The 24,774-nt window shown below is 46.6% G+C and overlaps 1 protein-coding gene across 1 annotated transcript in view; it reads left to right on the forward strand.

The window, feature by feature from the left end:
* The window catches only part of WHRN (whirlin), a 92,293-nt gene that overhangs the window by 5,250 nt on the left and 62,269 nt on the right, over positions 1-24,774 (forward strand). The window contains exon 2 of the mRNA XM_057722391.1: positions 21,298-21,516. Coding sequence (XP_057578374.1) covers positions 21,298-21,516 — 219 coding nt within the window. The remainder of the gene's footprint in view (positions 1-21,297; positions 21,517-24,774) is intronic.

Consider the following 24,774-nt stretch of genomic DNA (forward strand, 5'->3'; position numbering starts at 1 on the left):
AGAGGGTACATTTCTTTAATTTAGTCTGGTGTATTTATTTGGCTCAGGCAGATCCTCAAGGTTTTAGAAAATGATGGTGCCTTTCAACTGGTTATTTACTGTTCAAATCAAAAAGCATTTTCTAGGGTGGAAGAGAAAGCCTTTATTTATTTTTTCAGAATTGATATTTTTACAGTAGAAGATTCCTGCCTCCTGACTTTAAGCTGGACAGGAAAGAGATGTAGAATCACTCCAGCACTAGCTTCTTGTTTTTCTGTCACCCTTACCCCCTCCCAACAAACCCAGTTGTTTGTTACTTGCCATAGATTCATCATTTGGATGGAGCTGCAAAGATAAGTATGATCCTTTAACCCCCGACCAATTGGATTTTCTGCGTGTTGTCACTGCCCACCTCTGCCTGCCTCCAGCCACACAACACATAGCCTGTACGCACCTGTCAAGTGCACGCAGCCCGCAGCCCCACGTCTGCCTGTCTGCTCACGCTCGCTGCACATGTGCTCCTCCTCCAAGTCATAATCCCTCCGCTGCCCTTCAAAGGGCTTTGCACTGAAGCAGGCGTCCATGGGGGATTAGGCTCCAACTGGCTTTCCAGCAAGGTTCTTGGATGACCTGGAAGGGCAGCGTTTGGTCTCCATTGCTTAGGGACCCCAGACTAGTGCCCAGCAATGACCAGAGAATCTGATTGGAAGGAATGGCATTTCAGGGTTTAGAGGTAGCTGGAGGCTCTAATGTAAATCTTTCAAAACTGATTCTTTTTCTTCCTTCCTTTTTTCTATTTCCTTTTCTTTAAAAGCCCCCAAGCAAGAATCTGCTGTCAAGGTACAGCTCACACAGACTTCTAATTGCGCCCCAGGGTGGGGGCTGCCTTTGCAAGATTCCTGTGCTGCAGACGTTTCCATTTTACTTTTACAGCAGGGCAGGTGGCAAGGGTGCAAAGAGCAGGAATCAGCCTCTCCGTTTGCTTCCCATGCACTCCTGGCGTCAGCTGCAGGAGGCAGCACCATGGGGCCAGTGCACTTGTGTTTTAACCTTGCTTTACTGGAACCCTGTTGGGAAGAAAGGAAGCTGACATAGTGTGTGCCTACTATACATCGGGTGCTTTCTCCCTCCCAGGGGAGGCAGGGAGGTCAGGAGGGTCGTGCTTAAGGAGGTGAAATTGACTGGCCCCGGGTCACCGTTGGGATTAGGAGTTAATGGCCCTTTTGCCTTACCTACCTGACTGGAACCCAGCCCTAGGGTTATATGTAGCCATCCTCCTGGAAGGCGAGGCCAGCCCCCTGCTGGAAGGCAGGGAGATGGCACGTTTTGTGCCTGACATTCAGGGGCCTTTTAAAAACAATCCAAAGGCTTCCTTTTACTAAGTGGGAAGTCTGATGCTTACACGTCGGGAGAAAGTGGCATGTTTTAGTCCAGCCTGTCATCAGGCAGGGCTGTTTGTCCACACATGCTCTAAGCAGCACTTACCACACCCAGGCCTGTGGCTGGTACTTGGAAATCAGAGATGACAAGTATACAGCCCAGGGAGTCATAAAGGGAGACTTGGGTCCATCCATGGCCACAGGTCACCAAGTGTTTTAACTGCTGTGACATCGGCATGCCTGTGCATCCCTGCCACCCTCTCCAAAGCAGCATAGCCCATCCCCCCCACTCCTCCATCCTCGTACCCTGCTTTAATTCCTTCAGCGCACTTGTCACTACTAGAAGGACATGTGACTGTTTATCATCTGCCTTCCCTACTGCAAGTAAGCTTCTTGAGAACTGAGATTTGATCACATAGCTCACACACCCCTACTGGCACACAGTAGGTGTCTTAAGAAATAAATAAATATTTGCTGAATGAATGGAATGGTCTTACTCCCAGTGCAGTGTTGGTGAGTTCAGGATGCCTTGGTTCTTGAGTGTGATTGTTTAAGAAAGTCTGTGGGTTGCAGTGTAGCAGGTGCTGGACAGAAAAATCAAGGAAAGCCACAGGCTCTAGTGTAAGGTGTACCAGGAAGCTGGCTATGTGGCCGTGGGCAGATCATGTGACATCTCTGAACCTCAGCTTCAGAACTGTGAAATGGGCAGAGCTACCTCCCACCTGCCTCCTTCCCAGGATGGCTGTAGGGATTAAATGATTTAATAGGTATGAAAACATTTGGTAAATAGGAAACCCTCTAATACTATTTTAGTGAAAGGCCTTAAAAAGTGTGGTCTCTGACTTGGTGGACAATAGCTTTTCCCATCATCTGCAGCGCAAATCTACCCTAAGAGACCCCTTCGGTTATTTCGTTTGTCACTTTGCTCTTAATTTTAAAATCACATTCCCAGAAGTGGGTTATTTCCGCAGCCTGACTGTGTCTGAGGTTCCAAAATAGAATCATTTATGCATTCTGAAGCAATCAATGAACCAATTTCGGGTGAGATATATCTTCTTTATCTTCTGGCTTTTTGTTATAAGAAAAAAAAAAAGAAAGAAACACTTCAAGAAACCTCAACATTTCAGGTGAAGGGCAAGTTCCTGCTAATCACGCGTATGTTTCCGAGCTGTTTTATCTGAGAATGCATAAATGGGTTTTTTTCTTCTTCTCCAGCCCCAGCCCCTTTGCCTCCTTCCCCGGTTGAGAATTTGTGTTCCTTCTGCTAAATTGGCTGTAGTTTTGCTTCAGCTGGCAGCCAGTTTCATCGTTATTTTTCTTCTCTACCTGAGTTTTCATAATATCAGCATCCTCTCAACTTTGAATGCAAAGCTAATAGATCAGCCTCCCATAAACAAGTCCCAAGATGTCCTCTTTAGGGGACTTTTAAGCTGCAGGCTACAGGGAAGAACATAGTAAAGTGGTATCAAAAGGGTATTTCCAGAACCCAGGTTTTGGAGCCTTAGAAGTGGTGATTCACAAATTTACAAGCCCCCCCAGGCAAGTCTTAACCACTCTGAGGTTTGGGAAGCATGTCTTTCTTTTGGATTCCACCACTTCCCCCCCCCCCCCATTTATCCACAGAAAGACCTGATCAGAAAGGTGGGTCCAGCCTGTCCCCATCCTTAGCTGTTTTGGAGCACAATTCCGGATGCGCAAAGTCAGCTGACATATTGGAAAATTTAGGGAAGGGAGGTCTGTACCCAAGAGGTAACTTTTGGAGATGGACCTGGATTCATCTGACAGTGTACTTGGCTGTGACTTTGAGCAACTCCCTTTGCCTCTCTTTGACTCAGACTCCCCCACCGGTGAACCTAGCTCTGTGTCCTCACAAACAGGTCATTGACGCCGTTGCACATCAGAAGTTTGAGAAATAAGGCTGTAGAGGTCCCACTGCAAGGATTGAAATGAAAAATGTTATTGACTGAATTTGCTTGCCTTGGAAAGTTCTCTGTTTTGCCTGTTTAGTTTTAAAAAAAGAAAAAATGTATTTGGAAGAAAATACTGGAACTTGGAGCTTTCGCGATCTGTCATAGCTGTTTGAATTGCAGAGTCATTTGCTAAATGTAATCAATATTCCCACATAGATGGAGTTTCTTTAAAAACGTAATTGCTCCTATCTGGATGTTGGCACCTGCATTTTCATTTTACAGCAGTAATCAAGCCCAGGGGTCGAATGGGGAATTGTATGTCCCGACCTCCCTTAAAAATGTGGGGGGGCAAGATAGAGGCATGGCCCAGAGGCCAGTGTGTGACAGCCTTGTCCCCTGATCAGCTGCATCCCCCACCTTGTTCCCAGCATCTTTCCCTGATGGGCTTCCCAGGGGCCCTGATGAGGAGGCAGAGAAGGTAGCTGTTTCCAGAACCCATTTCAGCAATTAATGCAGGTGAAAGTGGTGATTTGACAACATGGGCATTCGCACTTTTAAAAAAACCCTGTAATTTATTTGAACCACTTCTGCAGTGGTGTGCTGGGCTTCATTAAGAGGTTTCTGATTAAGAAAAGAAAAGAATAGAAAAGTGGTCCGGCTATCAGAAATTAACCTCCCTTGTAGGCAGGGAAGCTTCCCTCAGAAGTCCTTGAAGAGGGGTTTTCCTTCTGCCATTTCCATCCTCCTGGCCCCAGATGGAGGGCGTGGTGTCCTTTGGTGTGTCTGGACCCAGCATGATCTTCCTCCTTTTCTTCATCTTTCTTCTGCCTCCCTCCTCTTTCTTCTTGGGTTCCTCAAACCTCTCCCAGAATTTTCCCAACTCTCCTGAACCCTTTCCCCTTTCCAAGAGTCCTTCCAAATCCTGAGGTTTTTATGTCTACTGGGCAGGTCAAGATGTTTAGATCGCCCACAAATTCCTTCCACTCTTCCCCCAAATGTCTGTCTCTTCACCCGTCTCCTAGCCGTGTGGTCTTTGAACAGAATCTGTCCTCCCTTTAGCTTATTTATTTATTTTTATTTATATTTTCAGCTCTTCTCTAGTATTAGCAACAACTTTATTTGCCCTGGAAACCCTGGCTCGTCTCTGACCCTCTGATGGCACCTCTTCACTAGGCTGCAAATCATGGACATTTCCCAGTTTAGTAACTTGACCTGCTCCTCTTCTCCACAGTCCCTGTTGGGAATTGCACCAGCCCTGGAGAGGTTAGACTCAGACCACTCCTCCCCCACCACTGCCACTGCTCAACTGCAGAGGCCTCCTCGCTGTCTGTCCGTCTCCCCCCTAGTGCCTCGCACTGGAGCAGGGAGCCTGTGGGGCAGAGACCGAGCTCCTCACCCTGACATTCGGGCTGCCCCATGATCTGATCCCCTTTTACCCACAGACAGTCCTTTTCTCTGCCTGTTCCCAAGCGCAGTTCATACGTGGCCAGACAAGCAACATGCCCTCCTCCCAAACAAGGCTTTGTTTCTCTCCACCCGTTGACACCCATGGCCCCAGTGCATCCTCCTAGCAGAACTGCTGCACACACGCAGCTGCCCCATCTGCGGGAAACCTACTCTTCTCGCCTCTGCTACCTCTGGGTCGTGGCCTCCTTCGCTCTGTCGTGATACAGAGCATATATTTCCTAGTGTTTTCTTGTGTTACTCTGTGGACAATAATAACCTTTGTATATATAAATTTACTTAAACATCACGACAGCCCTCTCAGGTAAGCACCACGTGTATCGCTTCATTTTGCAAAACTGCCAAGAATTTGTCACTTGCCTGTTGTCACAGAGATGGAAAGTGGCAGAGCCAGGATTGTAATCCAGGTTTTGTTGACTTGAGGGCATGTGTCCATCACCCCAACACCAGAGAGAGGCAAATCCTACTGTGCTTGAACCTGGGCCCCGGAGCCGGATGCTCTGGGTTTGAAGCCCGGCTCTGACACTTTGTACCTGTAGGGCCTTGAACAAACTACTTAACCTCTGATTCTTAGATTCCTCTTTAATAAAATTGTGTTGGGAATAATAGTCAAATGGCAGGCAAGTGACTTAACTTCTCTGTTCAATCTCCTCATCTCTAAAATAGGGATATTGATGGCCTTGCAGGTAATGTATTGAAGCACTGGGCACATCTATTAATTTGAACATTGAATGGTTACCCACTGTGTTCACTCCGCTGTGTTGGGGTCTGTTTCCCTACCAGTTGATGTTCTACTTGGTATAAAATACATCATACACAAGAGGCTTACAAGCTTACATTACTGAGCACACTCATAAATATGGCCACATGAGGGTCTTCTGTGTGCCACCGGGAACTCTGCTGGGGTTTCACTCACTGAAACTTCACCATAGCCCCCGGGGAGAGGAAACTGAGCATCTGGGAGAGGAAGTAACCGGTCACCTGCACACCAATGGTGGGTGGCAGGACCAGGATTATTTTTTTAAATAAGGTTTACAACCTAAATGTCCATCAACAGATGAGATGTGGCACATATATACAATGGGATATTACTCAGCCATAAGAAGGAATGAAACTGAGTTATTTGTAGTGAGGTGGATGGAACTAGAGTCTGTCATACAGAGTGAAGTAAGCCAGAAAGAGAAAAACAAATGCTGTATGCTAACACATATATATGGAATCTAAAAAAAAATGGTACTGATGAACTCAGTGGCAGGGGAAGAATGAAGATGCAGATGTAGAGAATGAAGATGCAGATGTAGATGTTGAGGACACGGGCAGGCAGGGAAGGAGAGGCTGAGACAAAGTGAGAGAGCACCATTGACATACATACACTACCAAGGGCAAAATAGATGGCAAGTGGGAAGCAGCGGCGTAACACAGGGAGATCCACTCGATGATGGGTGATGACCTAGAGGGGTGGGATAGGGAGGATGGAGGGAGGCTCAAGAGGGACGGGATATGGGGATATATGTATAAATACAGATGATTCACTTTGTTGTACAGCGGAAACTAGCACAACAGTGTATAGCAATTATACTCCAAAAAAGACCTGGAAAAAAAAAATCACTGTTAAAATTTTTTTTAAAAAACCTTTATTTTTCAGAGAAGCTTTAGGTTCACAACAAAAATGAGCAGAAGGTACAGAGTTCCCATATAGCCCTACCTCCACACATTCATAGCCTTCCGAACCATCATCACCATGCCTTACCAGAGTAGTATATTTATGACAACTGGTGAACCTACACTGACATGTCATTATCACCCAAAGACCATATTTTCCACACAAAAATGTGTACATGAATATTTATAGCAGTATTATTCTTAATAGTCAAAACACGGTCACAATCCAATGTCCATCAGCTGTTGAATGGATACACAAAACACAGTACATCATTTAGTGGAGTATTATTCAATCATAAAAAGGAATAAGTACCAATACATGCTAAAAAAATAGATGAATCTTGAGAAAATTATGCTAAGCAGAAGAGCCAGACACAAAAAGGCCTCATATTGTGTGATTACATTTATATGAAATGCCCAGAATAGGCAAATGTATAGAGACAAAAAGTAGATTAGTAGGACCGAAACTACTCTGTATAATACTATGACGGTGGATACATGTCATTGTCAATTTGTCCAAACCCGCAGAATGTACAGCACCGAGAGAGAACCCTAATGTAAAATAAGGACCAGGATTTAAACCCAGGTCTTTCTGCCTCCAAAGCATTTCACGTGGCCACTGCTCTCGACAGCTTCTAACCAAGAAGCAGGGTGTACAAGCCGCAATGCTGGCCAGAGCCGGGGTTTAGTAAATGTACGTTTCTTTCCCAATGTTTTCCATTTGGCAAGAAAAGCTGTGAGGAACCAGGCAACCCAAGCCAGGGCGTCCCTGCCTCTTCCCCAGATAGCTCTGTGCGTGTCATTGACTAGACGTAGGTACAGAGGCGGCACCAGGCACTCTGCCTCTTTTCCTTGTCCCCCTCTCTTATCTCTCTCGCCGTGCCCTGACCTTCATCAGGATTTTATTTTGGGCATTGTCAGTGGAAATTCCCTAAATAGATAACGGTGACCTCAACTCAGCCCCCATTAGGATAAACCTGTAACTTATGAAATCATCTCACTGGATGGTGGAGGCTTGAATCTGTCTTGCTGTGTGCCGTCTGGGCAGGATAAGGACAAAGTCTCCTGGGTCTTGTGTAAAAGGCTGGTGGCCGTCAGCCCCATCGCAGACTTGGCAAATCAAAGCCCGTTTTGTTCGGTTCATGGAAACGTGAGGAGTAGAGGAGTCTGTCTGGGCTTTTAAAATAAAATTGTGTGTGTGTGTGTGTGTGTGTGTGTGTGTGTGTGTTTCAATGACCCTTAGATATGGGTTCAATTTAGAAAACTTAGAAACCTCGGAAAAACACAAAGGAAAAAAACCCCAAATCCTGATAATCCCCTCCACCCAGAAACAGTCACTGTGGACAGTTTGATTCATGTCTGTCAAGTCCCCTGTGTGTCTGTGTCTGTAAATTTGCACTAGGAACCTTCTGTAAAACTTCCAGTCTGAACATAGTCATGGATCCTGCCTTTTTCACCAAACAGTGTATCACAGCTGTTCTCCCACCTTGATAAATGTTTCTCGAAAATGATTTTTAATGATTGCATAATATATCATAGCAAAGAGGTACATGATTTATTTAAATAATTTCTTCTTGTTCGACTGTTTTTTTTAAAAAAAAAACATTATCCATATTTCTGCTTTAAACATCCTTGCACATTAATCTTTAAGCACATCTCTAATAATTCTTTGGACTGTCTTTCTAGAGGTGGCGTTGGCTCAGGGGACAAGCAGATTTTTAAGGCTTGGGTAACTGTTGCCAAAGTGCTTTTGGGGAACTGTTTGTTTTTTTACAGTCCCTCCTCCAAACATTAGGAGTGTATAAGACGCCTCATTTTTCCCCAGCCTTGGCAACACTGGATATTGTATTTCTCTTCCATTTTTGCCTATCTGATAGACAAAATATATCCTACTCTAATTTGCATAATTTAAATAGTGAAGTTGAGATGTCACAAAAAAGAAAATTACAGACCAATATCACTGATGAATATAGATGCAAAAATCCCCAACAAAATACTAGCTAACAGAATCCAACAGCACATTAAAAAGATCATACACCATGATCAAGTGGGGTTTATCCCTGGGATGCAAGGATTCTTCAATATATGCAAATCAATCAACGTGATACATCATATCAACAAATTGAAGGATAAAAACTATATGATAATCTCAATAGATGCAGAAAAACTTTTGACAAAATTCAACATCCATTTATGATAAGAGCTCTCCAGAAAATGGGCATAGAAGGAAATTACCTCAACATAATAAAAGCCATATATGAGAAACCAACAGCCAACATCGTTCTAAATGGGGAAAAACTGAAAGAATTCCCTCTTAGAACAGGAACAAGACAAGGGTGTCCACTCTCACCATTATTATTCAACATAGTTTTGGAAGTTTTAGCCACAGCAATCAGAGAAGAAAAAGAAATCAAAGGAATCCAAATTGGAAAAGAAGAAGTAAAATTGTCACTCTTTGCAGATGACATGATATTATACATAGAAAACCCTAAAGACTCTACCAGAAAACTGCTAGCACTAATTGATGAGTTTAGTAAAGTAGCAGGATACAAAATTAATGCACAGAAATCTCTTGCATTCCTATACACTAACAACGGAAGAGCAGAAAGAGAAATTAAGGAAACTCTCCCATTTACCATTGCAACAAAAAGAATAAAATACCTAGGAATAATCCTGCCTAAGGAGGCAAAAGATCTGTATGCAGAAAACCTTAAGACACTGATGAAAGAAATCAAAGACGACACAAACAGATGGAGGGACATACCTGGATTGGAAGAATCAACATAGTGAAAATGTCTGTATTACCCAAAGCAATTTACAGATTCAGTGCAATCCCGATCAAATTACCAATGGCATTTTTCACAGAACTAGAGCAAGAAATCTTACGATTTGTATGGAAACACAAAAGACCCTGAATAGCCAAAGCAATCTTGAGAAGGAAAAATGGAGTTGGTGGAATCAGGCTTCCTGACTTCAAACTATACTACAAGGCCATGGTGATCAAGACAGTATGGTACTATCACAAAAATAGAAAGGAAGATCAGTGGAATAGAATAGAGAACCCAGAGGCTTGGGCTTACCTTATCTTTGACAAAGGAGGTAAGAATATACAACGGAAAAAAGACAGCCTCTTCAAAAAGTGGTGCTGGGAAAATTGGACAGCAACATGTAAAAGAATGAAATTAGAACACTTCTTAACACCATACACAAAAATAAACTCAAAATGGAAAAAAAAACCTCAAAAAGACCTAAATGTAAGGCCAGACACTATAAAACTCCTAGAGGAAAACATAGGCAGAACACTCTATGACATCCATCAAAGCAAGATCCTTTTTGACCCACCTCCTAGAATCATGGAAATCAAATCAAGAATAAACAAATGGGGCCTCATGAAACTTAAAAGCTTTTGCACAGTGAAAGAAACCATAAACAAGACTAGAAGGCAGCCCTCAGAATGGGAGAAAATACTTGCCAACGAAACAACGGACAAAGGATTAACCTCCAAAATATACAAGGAGCTCATGCAGCTTATACCAAAAAAAGCATATAACCCAATCCACAAATGGGCGGAAGACCTAAATAGACATTTCTCCAAAGAAGACATACAGATGGCCAACAAACACATGAAAAGATGTTCAACATCACTAATCATCAGAGAAATTCAAGTCAAAGCCACAATGAGGTATCACCTCACACTGGTCAGAATGGCCATCATCAAAACATCTAGAAACAAAAAATGCTGGAGAGGGTGTGGAGAAAAGGGAACTCTCCTGCACTCTTGGTGACAATGCAAGCTGGTACAGCCACTATGGAAAACAGTTTGGAGGTTCCTCAAAAAACTACAAATGGGACTACTGTATGACCCAGTAATCCCACTCCTGGGCACATACCCAGAGAAAACCATAATCCCAAAAGAAACATGTACCATAATGTTCATTGCAGCACTATTTACAATAGCCAGGACATGGAAGCAACCTAAATGCCCATCAACAGATGAATGGATAAAGAAGATGTGGCACATATATACAATGGAATATTACTCAGGTATAAAAAGGAATGAGATGGAGCTATATGTAATGAGGTGGATAGACCTAGAGTCTGTCATACAGAGTGAAGTAAGCCAGAAAAAGAAAGACAAATATTGTATGCTAACTCATATATACGAAATCTAAAAATGGTACTGATGAACTCAGTGACAAGACAAGAATAAGGACGCAGATGCAGAGAATGGACTGGAGAACTCGAGGTTTGCAGGGGCGGGGGGTGAAGAAGAAGCTGAGATGAAATGAGAGAGTAGCATAGACATATACATATTACCAACTGTAAAATAGATAGCCGGTGGGAAGTTGCTGTATAAGAAAGGGAGTTCAACTCGATGATGGATGATGCCTTAGAGGACTAGGACAGGGAGGGTGGGGGGGAGTCGAGGGAGGGAGGGAATACGGGGTTAAGTGTATAAAAACAGATGATTGAACTTGGTGTACCCCCCCAAAAAAAAAAAAAACTGGTACCAGAGTGTAAAGCAATTATATTCCAATAAATAAATAAATAAATAAATAGAGAAGTTGAACTCCTTTGCATGCTTATTGTTTGTGTAGCTGTATATACATATATATGACATATAGAATATATCATATACATACGTAATGTGTAGATTATATATACAACATACTTATTTTTGGTGTCTAACTTTTTAATGTTCTATGCCCATTGAATCACAATAATTTTACATCTCCGTGTCATCAAATCTATCAGCCTTTTTCTTTATCATATCTGCTGGGTAGATTGTTAGGAGATGGTTGATTCATCCACCTTGAATTCAGATTCTTCAGTCTAAGGGTGAATGAAATTGGAAGCCCATGCCCGTGTTAGCTGAGAATGCACAGGAAGTGATGAGGGACAGGAATGTGGAGAGTCAGCAAGGAGAATACTCTACATTCATATAGCTACTCATGCACTGAGAAGATGATACTGATGTAAACTGATTTTGCTGATGGATGGATGTGCTATGGACATTGATTCTTGACAGCAAAACAGTCCATTGCAAACCCATCAAGGCATATCTTGTGATTATATTTATGACTCCTAGAATCTTGTTAGTTCCTCCTTAAAGGAAAAAAGAAAAGAATAAAGAGACAAATTTTAAAAAAGAACATTTGTAAAGCAATTTACTTAAATTATAAGAGACTAAAAGCCAGGTTTAGTGGATAATTGAGGAATTGCATTAAAAAGGAATCAATATCTTTCTGGAATCGGCTCTGTCCTCATCTTGGGAGTTGTTTTGCAAAGGGAGGGCCACTCTGTTACTATCTTGTAAATTTCTCATGGCATTATCCCCAAGGACAACATTTTTTCCCCCTCTCTTTGATCCTTTGTGTTTTTCCTTTTTGCGCAGCCTTAGCTCACTAAGACATTTAGGAGTAAAGATACTGGAGAGGAGGGGCTTTGAAATGTCAGGTCCCTGTTCCAGCCTCTGGGATCCTTGCGTTCCCAGCACTGGAGCAAAGGTTTCCTTCTGTATCTTCACACTGAGCCATTGGAGAAGGTCAAACTCATAAAGAAAAGAGAATGAGGGGAATGCACAGTTGATTTTTGAAAATCTACTTAGTAAGGTTCCAATTAAAGGCAAATTTAAACATCATTAAGAAAACTGAAAAGGGGAAAAGAAGATGCGACTCCTTAACCAGTTCATCACTTCTCTGCCATCTCCTCTGGCCTTTATCTCTATGTATTCACATTTCTTCAGTGGTTTAATTACCTTCCTCCTTTCATTTTTGCTTCGAACGTATGTTGTCATGGTGCTTCTTGACCCTTATGGGGAGCTGTGTTTCTGGGGGGGGGTCTTGGATGAGCTCACACAGCTGCTCTGCAGTCCAGTTGATTTTCCCTGGGGTGCAGCAGCTCAAGGAGGTGAAGTGGCCTCGAAGAGCCAGAACAGATGGGCCATGTCGTGGCACAGCTTTGCCCAGAGCCTGGCCCCCTGATGGGCATACGAACGTCAGGTACACCGCAATGAAGCTGCCCTTCTTGGAGATACAGTGAATTCTTACCACACTACTGCCCGCTGATGTCAACATTCCACAAGAATATAGACTGATAACGTTTGGGCTTTTGTTTGTAAATGATGTGCATTTTAAGACCAAAGTCAGTAGCAGCAAAGTATTTCTGGGAAGTGGAGGGAGAGAGATAGGATGAGAAAGCGGAGTTGCTGCCCAAGTGTCTGTGAAAAATATCTCTGCTTCCAACTGCATATAGAAGATATCTAATTCTTGAGATGTCCTTTAGCAGTCATTCATCCACTTGGCAGTTGTTTTATTGAGCACTTCCTATGGGATTGGTGTGATTTAACACCCTCTTTAAACTCTACGTATCCCGTTTACTTGTTTGTTAATATATTTGTAATTAATATTACTTCCTACTTCAAAAATAACTGAGCAACTTAACCTAAACATCATATCGTGAAAGAGGCAGAGAGATCAGAAACCATATTGGAAAGTGTGTTGTGTGTGTGCGTGTGCACGCCATGTGTGTGCATGTGCACGTGTGTTCACACACACAGGCATGTGTGAGGTGGTGCCTTTATAGAAACATTTCATATTCAGATAGAATTCTGAGCTTCCTAGCAACCAAGGCAAACAGAGAAATTAATACTTTTTTTTTTTAGATTCTATAGAGAACTCCTACTTCAGGAGAGGTAAAATTCCTCATTGGCAGTCAATTTCAAGAGGAAGGAGATCAATTTCAGGAGGAAAGCAATTTCAATTGCATTTTTCATTGTCTGTCATTTTATGTGAAATTACCCACAGTCTCCTGACTTTCATATTTTTTGATACATCTATGACCAAACCAGAATAATTTCCTGCTTTCTGTCTATTGAGAAAGATGTGGATAAAATAATCACTTGTATAAGTGAATATGTTGAGATATGTACTTTCAGGGACAGGGAGCAGCACTTCAAATAGCTTGGAGCATTTGATACTTTAAAAAGGCCAGGTGGCAGGGCAGGAGATGAGGCTGGCCGGGCAGCAGGGCCAGCTGTGCAGGCCTGAGAAGCACTGGGAGAGTTTGGGGCAGGGAAGGGAAGGGTCCATTTGTATTTTCAAAGGGTGTCCGAACTGCCCTGCAGAGACTAATTTTGGAGTCTGAGAGAGAAGGCTGGAAAGCTGTTGCAGTTAGTGGTCCCTGTAAGAGGAAATAATTAACACAGATAAAAACGTGGTGCAGAAGAAGGAGCTCTGAAGACAGAGCGTTACTTAGCGCTTTACTTTCTCATGACATTAAAATATGCCACGGGGGCAGATAGTCCACACACCAATTTCTGTCCTTCCTCAAAGTGGGTCTGAATGGGGAGGGTCTTTCCAGTGCCTGTGGCTGCACCTGGGACCAGCTCAGGGTTCAAGAGTCCTAGGGCTTTCACTTATTTACAGCCTGTAAGTCCATGCCCCCTTTTTAGACCCTCTTTTTGTCCATCTTGTGAGGCCAAGACACAGGATTGGCCTTGTGTTATCTGAAACTTCTTGAACTACTGGTGAGAGATGCATGAGTTTGGAGAATTCACGATACAACTCCAAGCCCTGCCTCTTTTCCTCTTTGTGACCTTGCATAAGATACTTCAGCACCTAGATGTTCTTTCTTCATATGTGCAGTGGGAAGAATAAAAGGTGTGGTCATCACTGTAATTTTGCTCTTATCAATAATACTAATCACCATTTGCTGGGCACCTACTATATGCCATGCCCAGTGCAAGTTGCTTTGTGTACATTTTCTTGTCTGTCTTCATTTTGTCCACACAACTCCATAAGGGTAAACATTAGTAGCCCCATTTAACAGGTGAGAAAACTGAGGAGTGGAGGGCTTAAGGAACTTGCCTGAAGTCTTATAGCTAGGAAGACGTGGAACTATGTCTGGGAATGGTTTTCTAGTGAGTATACCTTTTACTGAAAAACTCTTGAGGGGTCCTCTCCCTCAGCCACCTTTTTTTTTTTTTTTTGGTTCTTTATAATACTTTGGTCCCCAGAAGGAACTGGAAGATAGAGACAAGATTTGCCTGACCTGGGAGATTTCTGGAGCCTGTGGAAGAAGGCATGAAAGAGGATGGGTCCCTGCACCAGAGTGATCTCTGCTTCAGGAAAAGATCACTGCAAAGCCCTCGCCCAGTCCCATCCACAGCGCCCTTAGATCGGGGGCATTCAGGCCTTCTATAGGCCCAGGTGTTGCAGTGCTGCCCCCTGCAAGTAGTTACAGGAACTACACAGAGAGGGACAGTGTTGCATATGAAAAAGACAGCCCACTGCCTCTGGGATTCCACTTTTGTCTGGTGTAGAGAATTCGATGTATACGTGCTCTAAGATGGATGTAAAAGTATGTTATGGCAGCATTGCTCATGCTGGGAAAAAATGAGAAGCAACATAAGTGTCCAGCAATAGGGGCGTGGGAATTCAGTGATGGTGCATCTGTGCCAGGGAATGCCATGTAGTATGGGAAGAGGTGATCTTTTGAGGAAAGATCTTCAAAATACATTTTTTTAGCTGAAAAAAAGATGCCGATGAAATGTTAAATATGAGTCAACCTATGCAAACCTCAGACTTCAGTAGTTTTGCATGTAAATATCCACGTGTTTGTAAAATGCATAGAATGAGCCGGGAAGGACAGATACCAGAATGTAGCTGTGGTTACCATGGATGGTGAGTTGAGACGTCTACTCCAGGTTCTCTGTAATAATAACACCTAACCCTTCTGTACCTCTTACCTATCTTCCAGACACTAAACACTTCACGTATATTAACTAATTTAATCCTCGCCACTGCCCTGTGAGATAATACTATTATTATCCTGTCTTATGCCTGGGAAACTGGGGCATAGACTGTCTAAGTAACTTGCCTGGGATTGCCATTGGTGGGTAACAGAGCCAGGATGGGAATCCTTGCAGCCCTGCTTCAGAACTGCAGCTCTTAACCACTCCCTCTTCTGCTTCTCTCTCTGAATTCCACATGTGTCTGAGGTGTGTACGCTCCTGTGAGTGTGGAGAAGCATGGGGTGGTGAGCCCTAGGCTAGTGCACTGCTTTCTCTGTGACCTCATTTGAACAAATTCCTGGGGGCTGCCTGGCATCTCAAAAGCCCAGTGAATATCTTGAATGAATGAGCAAATGAATGAAATGAATGAATGGGTAAGTGAGTGAAGGAGAAGGAGGAGGGAGAGGGTATAAAGAAAACAGAAAAGGCAGTGTGCCTCAAGGAACTTGTCTTGTGGTCTTAGAGACAGCATGTATGAAGATGATGTAGAGACTATAGTAGAGGTGGCAACAGAAACACACAAGTGTGCCGGGTGCTCTTGGAGAAGGGGAGTCAGTCACTATCTAGGAAGTCTTCCTGGAGGTGGTGGGAAAGGGGCTGAGTATCAGAGGCGGGGCTGATATGAGGAAGTGTGGATTAAAGGAAAGAAGGACGTTTCTGAAGAGGAGGAACGTTGGGAGGGAGAGGCTAGAGTTGCTCGTGTATTTGTGTCCATGTAGATGGGAGGTTTAGAGGACTTCTCTTTGGGAGAGGAAGCTGGCAGACGTAGGAAGGGAATTCATATGCATTTAGTGCCTACTCTGTGCCATGTACTATATAGCTAGTTTACATTATCTTAATAATCCTTACAACAGTTGCATTTTAAACACAGAAACAGGCACAGAGAGGTTAGGTTATTTGCTCTGTGCCACACAGCAAGTCAACTGCAGAGCCAGGATTGGTGCCTAGTGAGTCCGAACTCAAAGCCCAACAAGGCAAGGTGGGGTCAGGAAGAGCAGGCCAGCACCATCCCTCTCTTCCCCATCACAGCCTGGGTCTTAGACCAGCTCCCCTTCCTGAGTTTGAGTGATCTGTTCCTCAGAAGAGAAAACCTTGCCCTGAAATAAGCTGGATGACTCACCATTATATGTCCTTACTCAAGACTTTTCCAGAACACTTCTTTTGTACCCGCCCCTCCGGACAGCAGTCTAATGGTCTTGGGACCTTGTGCTTGCACTTCGGTGCATATTTCTGAACACGGGAGCATGTATGCATCTGCCGTGTTAACACAACCTTCTCCCCCACCACCCAGTCCCTTCACTAGGTAGCCGTCTCCACCCTATTTCTCCATCTTCTGCTGAGCAGAGGATTCTGTCGCCTGGTCTGTGATTTTGGGGTGTCAGAGTCAGCTCTGAAAGGCCACTGAGTGAAGCAAATTTGCCTCCTGAGAGCATTAATCCAAGTAGCAAGTTATTAAGTTTAAAGACATACACATATAATTTACATTTCCATAATCATAGCATGCAGTCTGAGTAGTCATCTGGTGACGGGTCGTATCTTAGCCGTGCCATCTGCCAGGTCATACCGAGATTTCTCTGTGATCTGACCTGGTGGAATGCCGGCAAGCCCCTCGGTCGAGTTTCACCAGTAAATGTGATAACAAGCAGGGGAGCAGAGGACTCTGCTGACAGCTTTTGCTTGCGGTGGACTTTCCCTAGTTCTCATGGGATTTTTTTTTTAGCCTTAGCTCATTGAGTTCTTAAGTATCAGGCACTGTGCTAATAGGGTTCCTCTACCTAAAGAGAGAGTAGGAAAGAGATTTTTTTTTTTTTTTTTTTTTTTACAGGAGAGAAACAGATGAACAGAGAGCTTTGGTAACTTGTGTGACGTGGCACAGCTTATAAGCACTTAACGTAGGAGGCTGGCTGATTCTGCAGGTTGCTGTCATGGGAGAGGGGTGTGGTTGACAGTCACCAGTGGGCACAGGTACAGGATGCAGGCTGCTTTAAGGTAGCTTTTGGATGTGATTTACCGCACATAGGCAGCTGCCTACAAAAGCAGTGACGCAGAGTCGTAGTTCCATTGGAGGGCGTCCCCCCAGCCCTCGGGTCCCTTTGAAGGCGCCTCTGCTGCCAGTGATAGTGCCGAGTTGGGGTGTGCATCCTGCTGCACCTGAGATGCTCCATCTGCCCTTCTGATGTTTTCTCAAACTCTTTTGGTCCTGCCCCCAGGTTCAAGATCTGATTCAGGGACCTGGTAGCAACTTCTTTTCTTCTAAACACAACAGTGAATCAGAGGACATTGAAGTTTAACTTGGGGCAGGACCTTAGCAATCAGGAATTCCAGCCTGTTCATTGCCAGTTGGCAAAGCCGAGGCCCAGCAAGAAAAGGACGTAGCCTCCGACCACCCAGGAGGACAGTGGCACAATGGGAACTTGGCTTGGGCGCAGCTGGTTTCACAGCCAGGGTGCTTTCTAGTTTGCCCTGCTGCATAAGGCTGCTTGCTGCTGAGGCTCGCCAGTGAGAGAAGCCACCAGTTCTGTGAAATGAATGGCCTGGGCACCTAACCGGGAGCGAGGGCCACACTGTCCTCCAGATGGCCTGAGCCTCGGGGATCAAGGTGACAGTGATGAGTGAGCGTGGAAGGCAGATGGAAGGGTTATCAGGGCCCGAAGGCATCAGCCAGCTCTCTTTAGGAATTAACCCCTCTGTTCAGTGACACCCTTTAAAATAAGCAAGCAGTTGTTTGTTAAAAAAAAAAGAGAGAGAGAGAGAAAGGCGACGAGAAAGTAGAAACCGAATTCCTAGACCATCCCCTCCTCGCCTTCCCTGTGTGACACACATAGTTTAGTCAAAGCACGATGGATGGGGCCCTTCCCGTTGGGTTCTAATGGCCACGGCACCAAGACTGTATTCCCAGAGCCTGTTTAGATGTGGAAAGTGCTCTCAGGAATCTCGTTTTTTCTTCAATTTTGCCAAGAAAACAAAGAAGGCAGCAGTGCATGATGATATTCGTGCTCTCCAAGACCCACTGAAAGCACATATCTACCCCCGCAAAGGACTAACATCAGAGGTTCCAGAACAGTCTAGGCTTGAGTGGCCATCAGACTTTCTGGTCCCACAGGCTCGTGATGGGGCAACTGAGGTGCATAGGGGAAGGGGCTTGCGGAGGGCTGGCCTCCTGTGTCTGGGCTGTACCCTCTCTCTCCCTTCCTAGCTCGGGTTGCCAGGGTCCCCTTCTCTACCCCACTGGGGACGGGCAGTGTGGGGGAGCCTCCGTGACCTCCCAGGCCCTCTCTGGCGCCGGCTCTCGGTGGTGTTCTCATCAAAGGCATTAACCTCCTCTCTGTTCTCAAGGTTGCTGCTTGCCTATTTATAGAACTGACCAAGAGAATGCCACTATTGCCAGCCGTACGGAATACAAATCATGCATTGTGCGTTGGGTTTCATTCTCTTCGACACCTCCTTTTCTTTTTGTTTTCTTTTTTCAATTCCTTGAACAATGCTTTTCTACGCCTGGTTTCCCTTCTCAAGGTGGACACTCCTGGGAGGGGAGGGCACTGGGCGTGCTGGCCCCCACTGTGTGCAGAAGCCTGCCCTTAGGCGCACGGTTTCCTTTAACCCACGCCATCCTGAGAGGGGGGCATTGTCCACACCCCACGTGTGCTGCTTTGAGAGAGGAAGCAGCTGGCCCCAGGGCTCCCGACTCACAAGTGACGGAAGCGACTCAAGTCCAGTTCTGCCCAAATCCACAGCATCCGTTCTTCCCACTTGCCTTCCCTTGTTCCTAATTCCAGCGCAGCCTTCCAGATCAGATGAGAAAAGAGGCTGCGGGATGATGCCTGTGCATGTTAGGGTTCCTTTGGAGGCCATACATGTGCTTTCTCACCCAGTCGGGGCAACCAGGTTTTTGTGAGCACCTACTGTGCGCCCGGCGAAGCTTTGTCTCTCTCCAGGCTGCAGGTGTCCACTTTGCTCTCTCCAGGCCCGGCACACAGTAGGCTTGGTCAGCCCTTGTCGAATGAGTGATGGGGGTCAGACTCGCCATCTGTCCAGGGGAAGGAGCAGAGAAGAGGCAGGCCAGTTGGAGCAGCATGAGAGCTGCAGGAAGGCCTTTACAGAGGAGGGAGCCGGGGGCAGGGCAGGGGGGTCGGGAAGAGGCTGCAGTGGCTTCTGTGGAGGCTGCTTATGCCCTGAGTTCCTGCCGAAGCCCACTTGGTCCCTGGCTTCCTCCATCCTGCATCTCAGACTTCACAGAGGTTTTATTTTCCCAACTGTTCTCTCAGGGGAGTCCCAGGGAATGTGAAAAGAACACTGTAAATCTTTCTCCGCTCATCTCAGAAATCTTTTTTACAAGCAGGATTTTGGAGAGCCGCCATCCTCTCTTTCATTATCCCTCCGCCCGGGACTGGCATTTAGCTGTGGCATTGAGGGTCCCTCCCAGCTTGGCCTTCCTCCTCTGGAAGAGGTTCAGATGTCAGACTGTCCAGTCCTGTGACCCAGTGTCCTTGTCCAGAAGCCCTGCACATTCAGGGCTCCCCACCGTCTTTGAAAGACCCACCCTTGACCCCTTTTGTCTGGAGAGAACTGAGGGGTCAGTAGTGCTCCGCAGATTCAGAGAGCTAAGTGCCACCCTCCCCTTTTAAGTATATTGCCGTTTTCTGATATTGAACACAACATACCTTCATTCTGGGACATTTGGAAAAATATTGAGAAAAAGGAAGAACAAAATAATAATCCTGCCACCCAGAGAGAAGGACTGCCGGCATCTTGGCACGTTACTCCACAGGTCCATTTCTTTCCCTGTGTAATTTTTCTCTTAACATTACCGAGATCACACTGTAAGACAAGATTTATATCCTTTTGACCCCACAACATTAAAATATATACACATCCATGGCATGACAAATACTTTGTAATGACTGTAAAACGTGTTTTTAACGGCAGCGAGAATTTTCGCGTGGGCAGGTACTGTCATCGATTCGGAAGTCCGCGCTTTAGGGAAATGTCTGCTGCTAATCCCAGCGCTAAGTGAGCATCTCCCTGAATAAAGGGCTTGGTGTCAGTACAGGTGCATCATGGGAAAGCAGCATGGCCGCTCCCGGGGCGCAGAGTTTGGGTTCACCTCTCCCTGCGGCTGTTCCATCCCCAGACTGGAAGGTGTCGACGCGAGGTGGTATCTACACGCAAAATTAGTTGTTGGGTGAAAGGAACCCCTTACTAGCTGTGTGGGCAGGTCGTTTGCCTCCTTTTCTTCAATGAAGTCCTGGAATCCTTGCCCCACTAGATCGGATTTCAGGAGGTAGAACACATCCGGTACAGAGCCTAGGAGTGTCCCTTTATCATTGTTAAGACATCATCATTATTGGTATTTTTATCTCTTGACTCTCTTGCCTAGTGTTTTGTGGGGGTCACCAAGACCACCCCCCGTTTCCGTCAGGGCTCAGGGGTTCAGTATATGATTGTACTCGTGGCTAAGATGTGTACAGCGGAAGGATACACAGCACAGTGAGCACAGGCCAACAGCACACGGGGCAAAGTCTGCGGGAAACCAGGCACAAAGCGTCCGAGTCCTCACCCAGTGTGGTCACACAGGATGGGCTCGATTCCTCCAGCACTGAGCTGTAACAGCACGTGTGAAATGTTACCTACCAGGGATGCTCGTTAGAGGCTCAGCACCAGGGGGCTTTAATTGGGGGCTGGTCACGTAGGCACCTCTGCTTGTACCCACACCCCAGACCCCCACGTGGTTTGCACAAATAATCCAGACACCGCGACCTGCCCTTTCTCGTTAGGGAATGGTGGGAACACTCAGAATCCACGTTCCCCAGAGGCCAGCCCAGCAGGCCCTCGTGAAGATGCAGTTGTCGGGCTGCTCTGTTTATCTCTGTTCTGCACAGGTGTGCCGAGAGGTCCTATTTCTTGTGTTTGGACCACTTCAACATGGCGGGGGTGGCGTGGGGTGGAACAGATGTCCTCATTTCCATAGGAGAAAACTGAGGGCTAGTCAAGGGAAGAGACTTAGGGGGTCCCTGTGCTGTTCTCCATGTGTGGGGCCATAAGAGGAAGCAAGTTCTGGATAATCCCTCACCGTCCCCTTTCCTGCTAACTCATATATCTCTCTCTCCAGGCTCTCAAGGGCTCCAAGAAGCTGGTGCTGTCAGTGTACTCAGCGGGGCGCATCCCCGGCGGCTATGTCACCAATCATATCTACACCTGGGTAGACCCCCAAGGCCGCAGCATCTCCCCGCCCTCGGGCCTGCCCCAGCCCCACGGCAGTGCCCTGCGGCAGCACGAGGGTGACCGGAGGAGCACCCTACACCTCCTGCAAGGCGGGGATGAGAAAAAGGTGAGCCGCCAGGCCTGGGCCTCACCAGGCTTCCTGGAGATGGAGGGCTGGTGGCAGGGGGAGCTGGCCATCGAGACTCCGTTCTCCTTGCCAAACCTGCTGCAACAAGAGCCCAAATACTGTGATTTAAATAAGCTAAGTTATCTGCGCCTCACATAGCAGAGGGGACCGTCTAGGCTGTTGGGGGGGCAGCTCTGCTCTCCCTCTGCCATCCTCTGGGATACAGCCCCCTTATGGTTGAAGCCTAGTCCCCATGTAGCCCCTAGAGTGGAAAGAGGAAGCAAGAAAGCTTGGATGATTTACACTAGAGATGATTTAACTTTTCCATGGTCCAGACCCAGGTGCATGGCCACACGCAGCTGCCAGGACTCCACGCTCCACAGGGCATCTTCTGCAGTGTGGGTCTCAGGTTGTAAGGAACAGACACCAGAAACCAGTCCTGGTCACCTTCCACAAAGTCAGAATTTACTGGAAGGGTGTGGGCAGCCCCAGAATTGAAGCTGAGGAACTCAGGGTGTAGCCTCCAGGAAGAAAGGGATCCCCATGGTTTCTCTTCTCTGCATCCTTCCCCTCGACATTTGTATTCCAGGGAGTGAGCACCTGATTGGCTGGCGGGGAGGGGCCCTCTGATTGACAGGAACATCAAGACTGTGGCTGGTAGGGGAGGGGTTGTAGCCCAAAGCACTGTGGGGTGTTGTAACCTGAAGAAGAGGGCCAGGGGCATCAATAGATGTCCCCTGCAGAGCCTTCCTCCCCAAGACCATGACTGTTTCTTTAAAAAACATTTAGAAAGGACTGAGAGATGGTCCCCCTGATGTTTTAAGGCTCACTCTGGGTGCTGTTTGCGTTGCGCCCTATAGTTGCCCCTGGGACCAAGCAAGTCATTCCTGCGAGCAACTCACTGGTGTTTTAAGCCCTTGACACCGCCTGGGGCTCTGAGCCAAGCGCCTTCGCTCTGGAGACTCTTTCTCAGCTCTCCTTTCCTGTCGATAACACCATAACATTTATTTAATGTGTTTTGTGTTCTTTGCTCCAATGTCAATATGCAAGAAGCGACAGAGATGGTGGGGGCTTCTGTGCCAGGCAAGAGGCAGCAGGGTAGCCAGGTGGTATGCACGGTCAGAGCCTGCCTGGGCTTCTTCAAGGTAGCCGGGGCGGGTTGGCGGCAGAGGTGGTGGGCTCATAGTCCCCTCCCCACCAGGCGATGTTGCTCTCTGGCCATCTTGAGGAAGCAGCACAGCCTGTGGCATTGAGTTATTTTCAAGGCCAGTCTTCCAGGGTTGGGCAGAGAACTTGCTTTATCTTTTTCTCCAGCCCTTCCCTGTATAGGACCTGAACTTAGAGTAGTAATTATGGTCAGGGAAGAGCTCACCATGTGCTGGCTCTGTGCTTACAGCATCTTACTGAATCCTTCCGGCTGCACTGTGGGGTAGGTGTCCCTATGCACATTTTACAGGTGCGAAATCTGAGACTTGGGCACCGCGGCACCTAGGACCCGTTGCGCGAGTCAGCCCATACTTAGTGAGCACCTATGGTATGCCTGATGCTGTTATGGGAGGTGGGAATGGGGAAGTGGACAAGAGACGTGAAGCCTTGCTCTGGGGAAGATTCCAGTGAGTTTTGAGGTCATAGAAGGAATGAGATAATAATCCAGAAATGAGCAGAAGTGAGCAAGATAATGAAGGTGGTGGAGATTGATGGAAGGAAATAAAATCAGGAAGGGGGATAGAGAGTGATGGGGAGGGAGGCACTGCTTCAGAGGAGGGGGCAGGGAGAACCTCTCTGAGGAGGTGACTTCTGAGCCGGGACTGCGAGGAGAAGATGGAGCCGTCACGTACCATTCTGAGCACTGAAAATGCCAGGCAGCAAGGACAGCACGTGCAAAGGCCCTGAGGTTGGAGTGAGAACGGCATCTTCAAGGCTTTGAGAGAAGGATGCTGCCACTGGAATTGAGTGGGTGGGAGGGTTGGGAGGAGGTAAGATGCTCACTGGGAGTCTTGGAGTAACCTGTATAGGAATGTAGAAGGCAGAGGCTGAGAGAATCATCCTCCGGTGAGGACCCAGATACCTCAGGAGGCAGGAAATACTCTGAACCACACCAGAGAAGCCGTCCCAGATTTTACAGCTCCAGGCAGAAGTTTCAACACCCTCTACCCCGTTCCTCCTTTTCCTGACACAATGTGGAGCCCCTGTTTTCCCGCTGAGAAAGGGCATGGGGGGAATGTCTCCAGAGCCTTCACTTCAGGCTCCCTGGCCTGATCCTCTTCTCTCCAGCAGCCTGGTCTCATCTAATATTTCAAATAGCCACAACCAGACTCCTGGACTTCCCGTACCAAACTTCAGAAATCCTAACCTCAACCCCAGTGGGAACACACCTTCTAGGGAAGTGAGTTCTCAGGGCAGTAGTGATGTAAAAATCACATGTTGCAAAATTACCCTTGCAAACCCTCTAAGCTGTCCACCGGAGCTGGTTCTAGTTTTGCAGCTCTTGCTTGTGACGCTCTTCTCCACACTTAAAATCCTGACTCTACCACTTGCCAGCTGTGTGACCTTGGATAAGTTACATAACCTCTGTGAGCCTTGACCTCCTCTTCTATAAAGTGGAGACAATGGTAGGGCCTCCTCCCCCCAGCCACTGTGTGAGGCTCTTGGTTCTGTGCCCTGGCGCACCCAAAGTGCCTGGATCAGTGCTGGCACAGCAGAGGTGTTAAGTGTTTACTACACGAGTGACTGAACTAAAATGCAGGGCTCAAATGTCCCCTACTGCCCCCCACCAGGGTCACTGGCCCATGAGCAAGTGGGGCAGGTCTCAGTAGTTTCCTGGTCCCACACCCCCGCTCTGGGCTGGGCAGGCAGACCCTCTGCAGCAGCGGCTACTCCCCTCGTGCCTTCAGCGGCCGCAGAGACAAGGGGGGGCCTGCCCCTTAGCTCAGGCTAGGACGCAGCTGGGTATGGAAGGCGAGGAGGCTTTGGCACTGGGTCTGAAGTCTGGTGTGTAAGAAAAATCTGTCGTCCTCCTCCTGTGTTTCTCCTTTACCATCACACTCACAGTGCTTCTGACATCAGATGTGTGGAGGTCTTTCCCGCCAAGCAATTCTCTGCGACACCGGCTGGGTGTCTTACACTTTAACTCAATTCTGACACTGCCTACCTGGAGAGAGTGTCCAATCCCACAGGTTAAGGACTCAGTGCCCCCCATGAAACAGCCCCCTCTCTGTCCCCACTTCAGATGCCAGTTGCAAGTCTAGGTTGTCACCT

Source organism: Hippopotamus amphibius, chromosome 2 (assembly GCF_030028045.1).
Source record: "Hippopotamus amphibius kiboko isolate mHipAmp2 chromosome 2, mHipAmp2.hap2, whole genome shotgun sequence".
NCBI classification, from domain to species: domain Eukaryota; kingdom Metazoa; phylum Chordata; class Mammalia; order Artiodactyla; family Hippopotamidae; genus Hippopotamus; species Hippopotamus amphibius.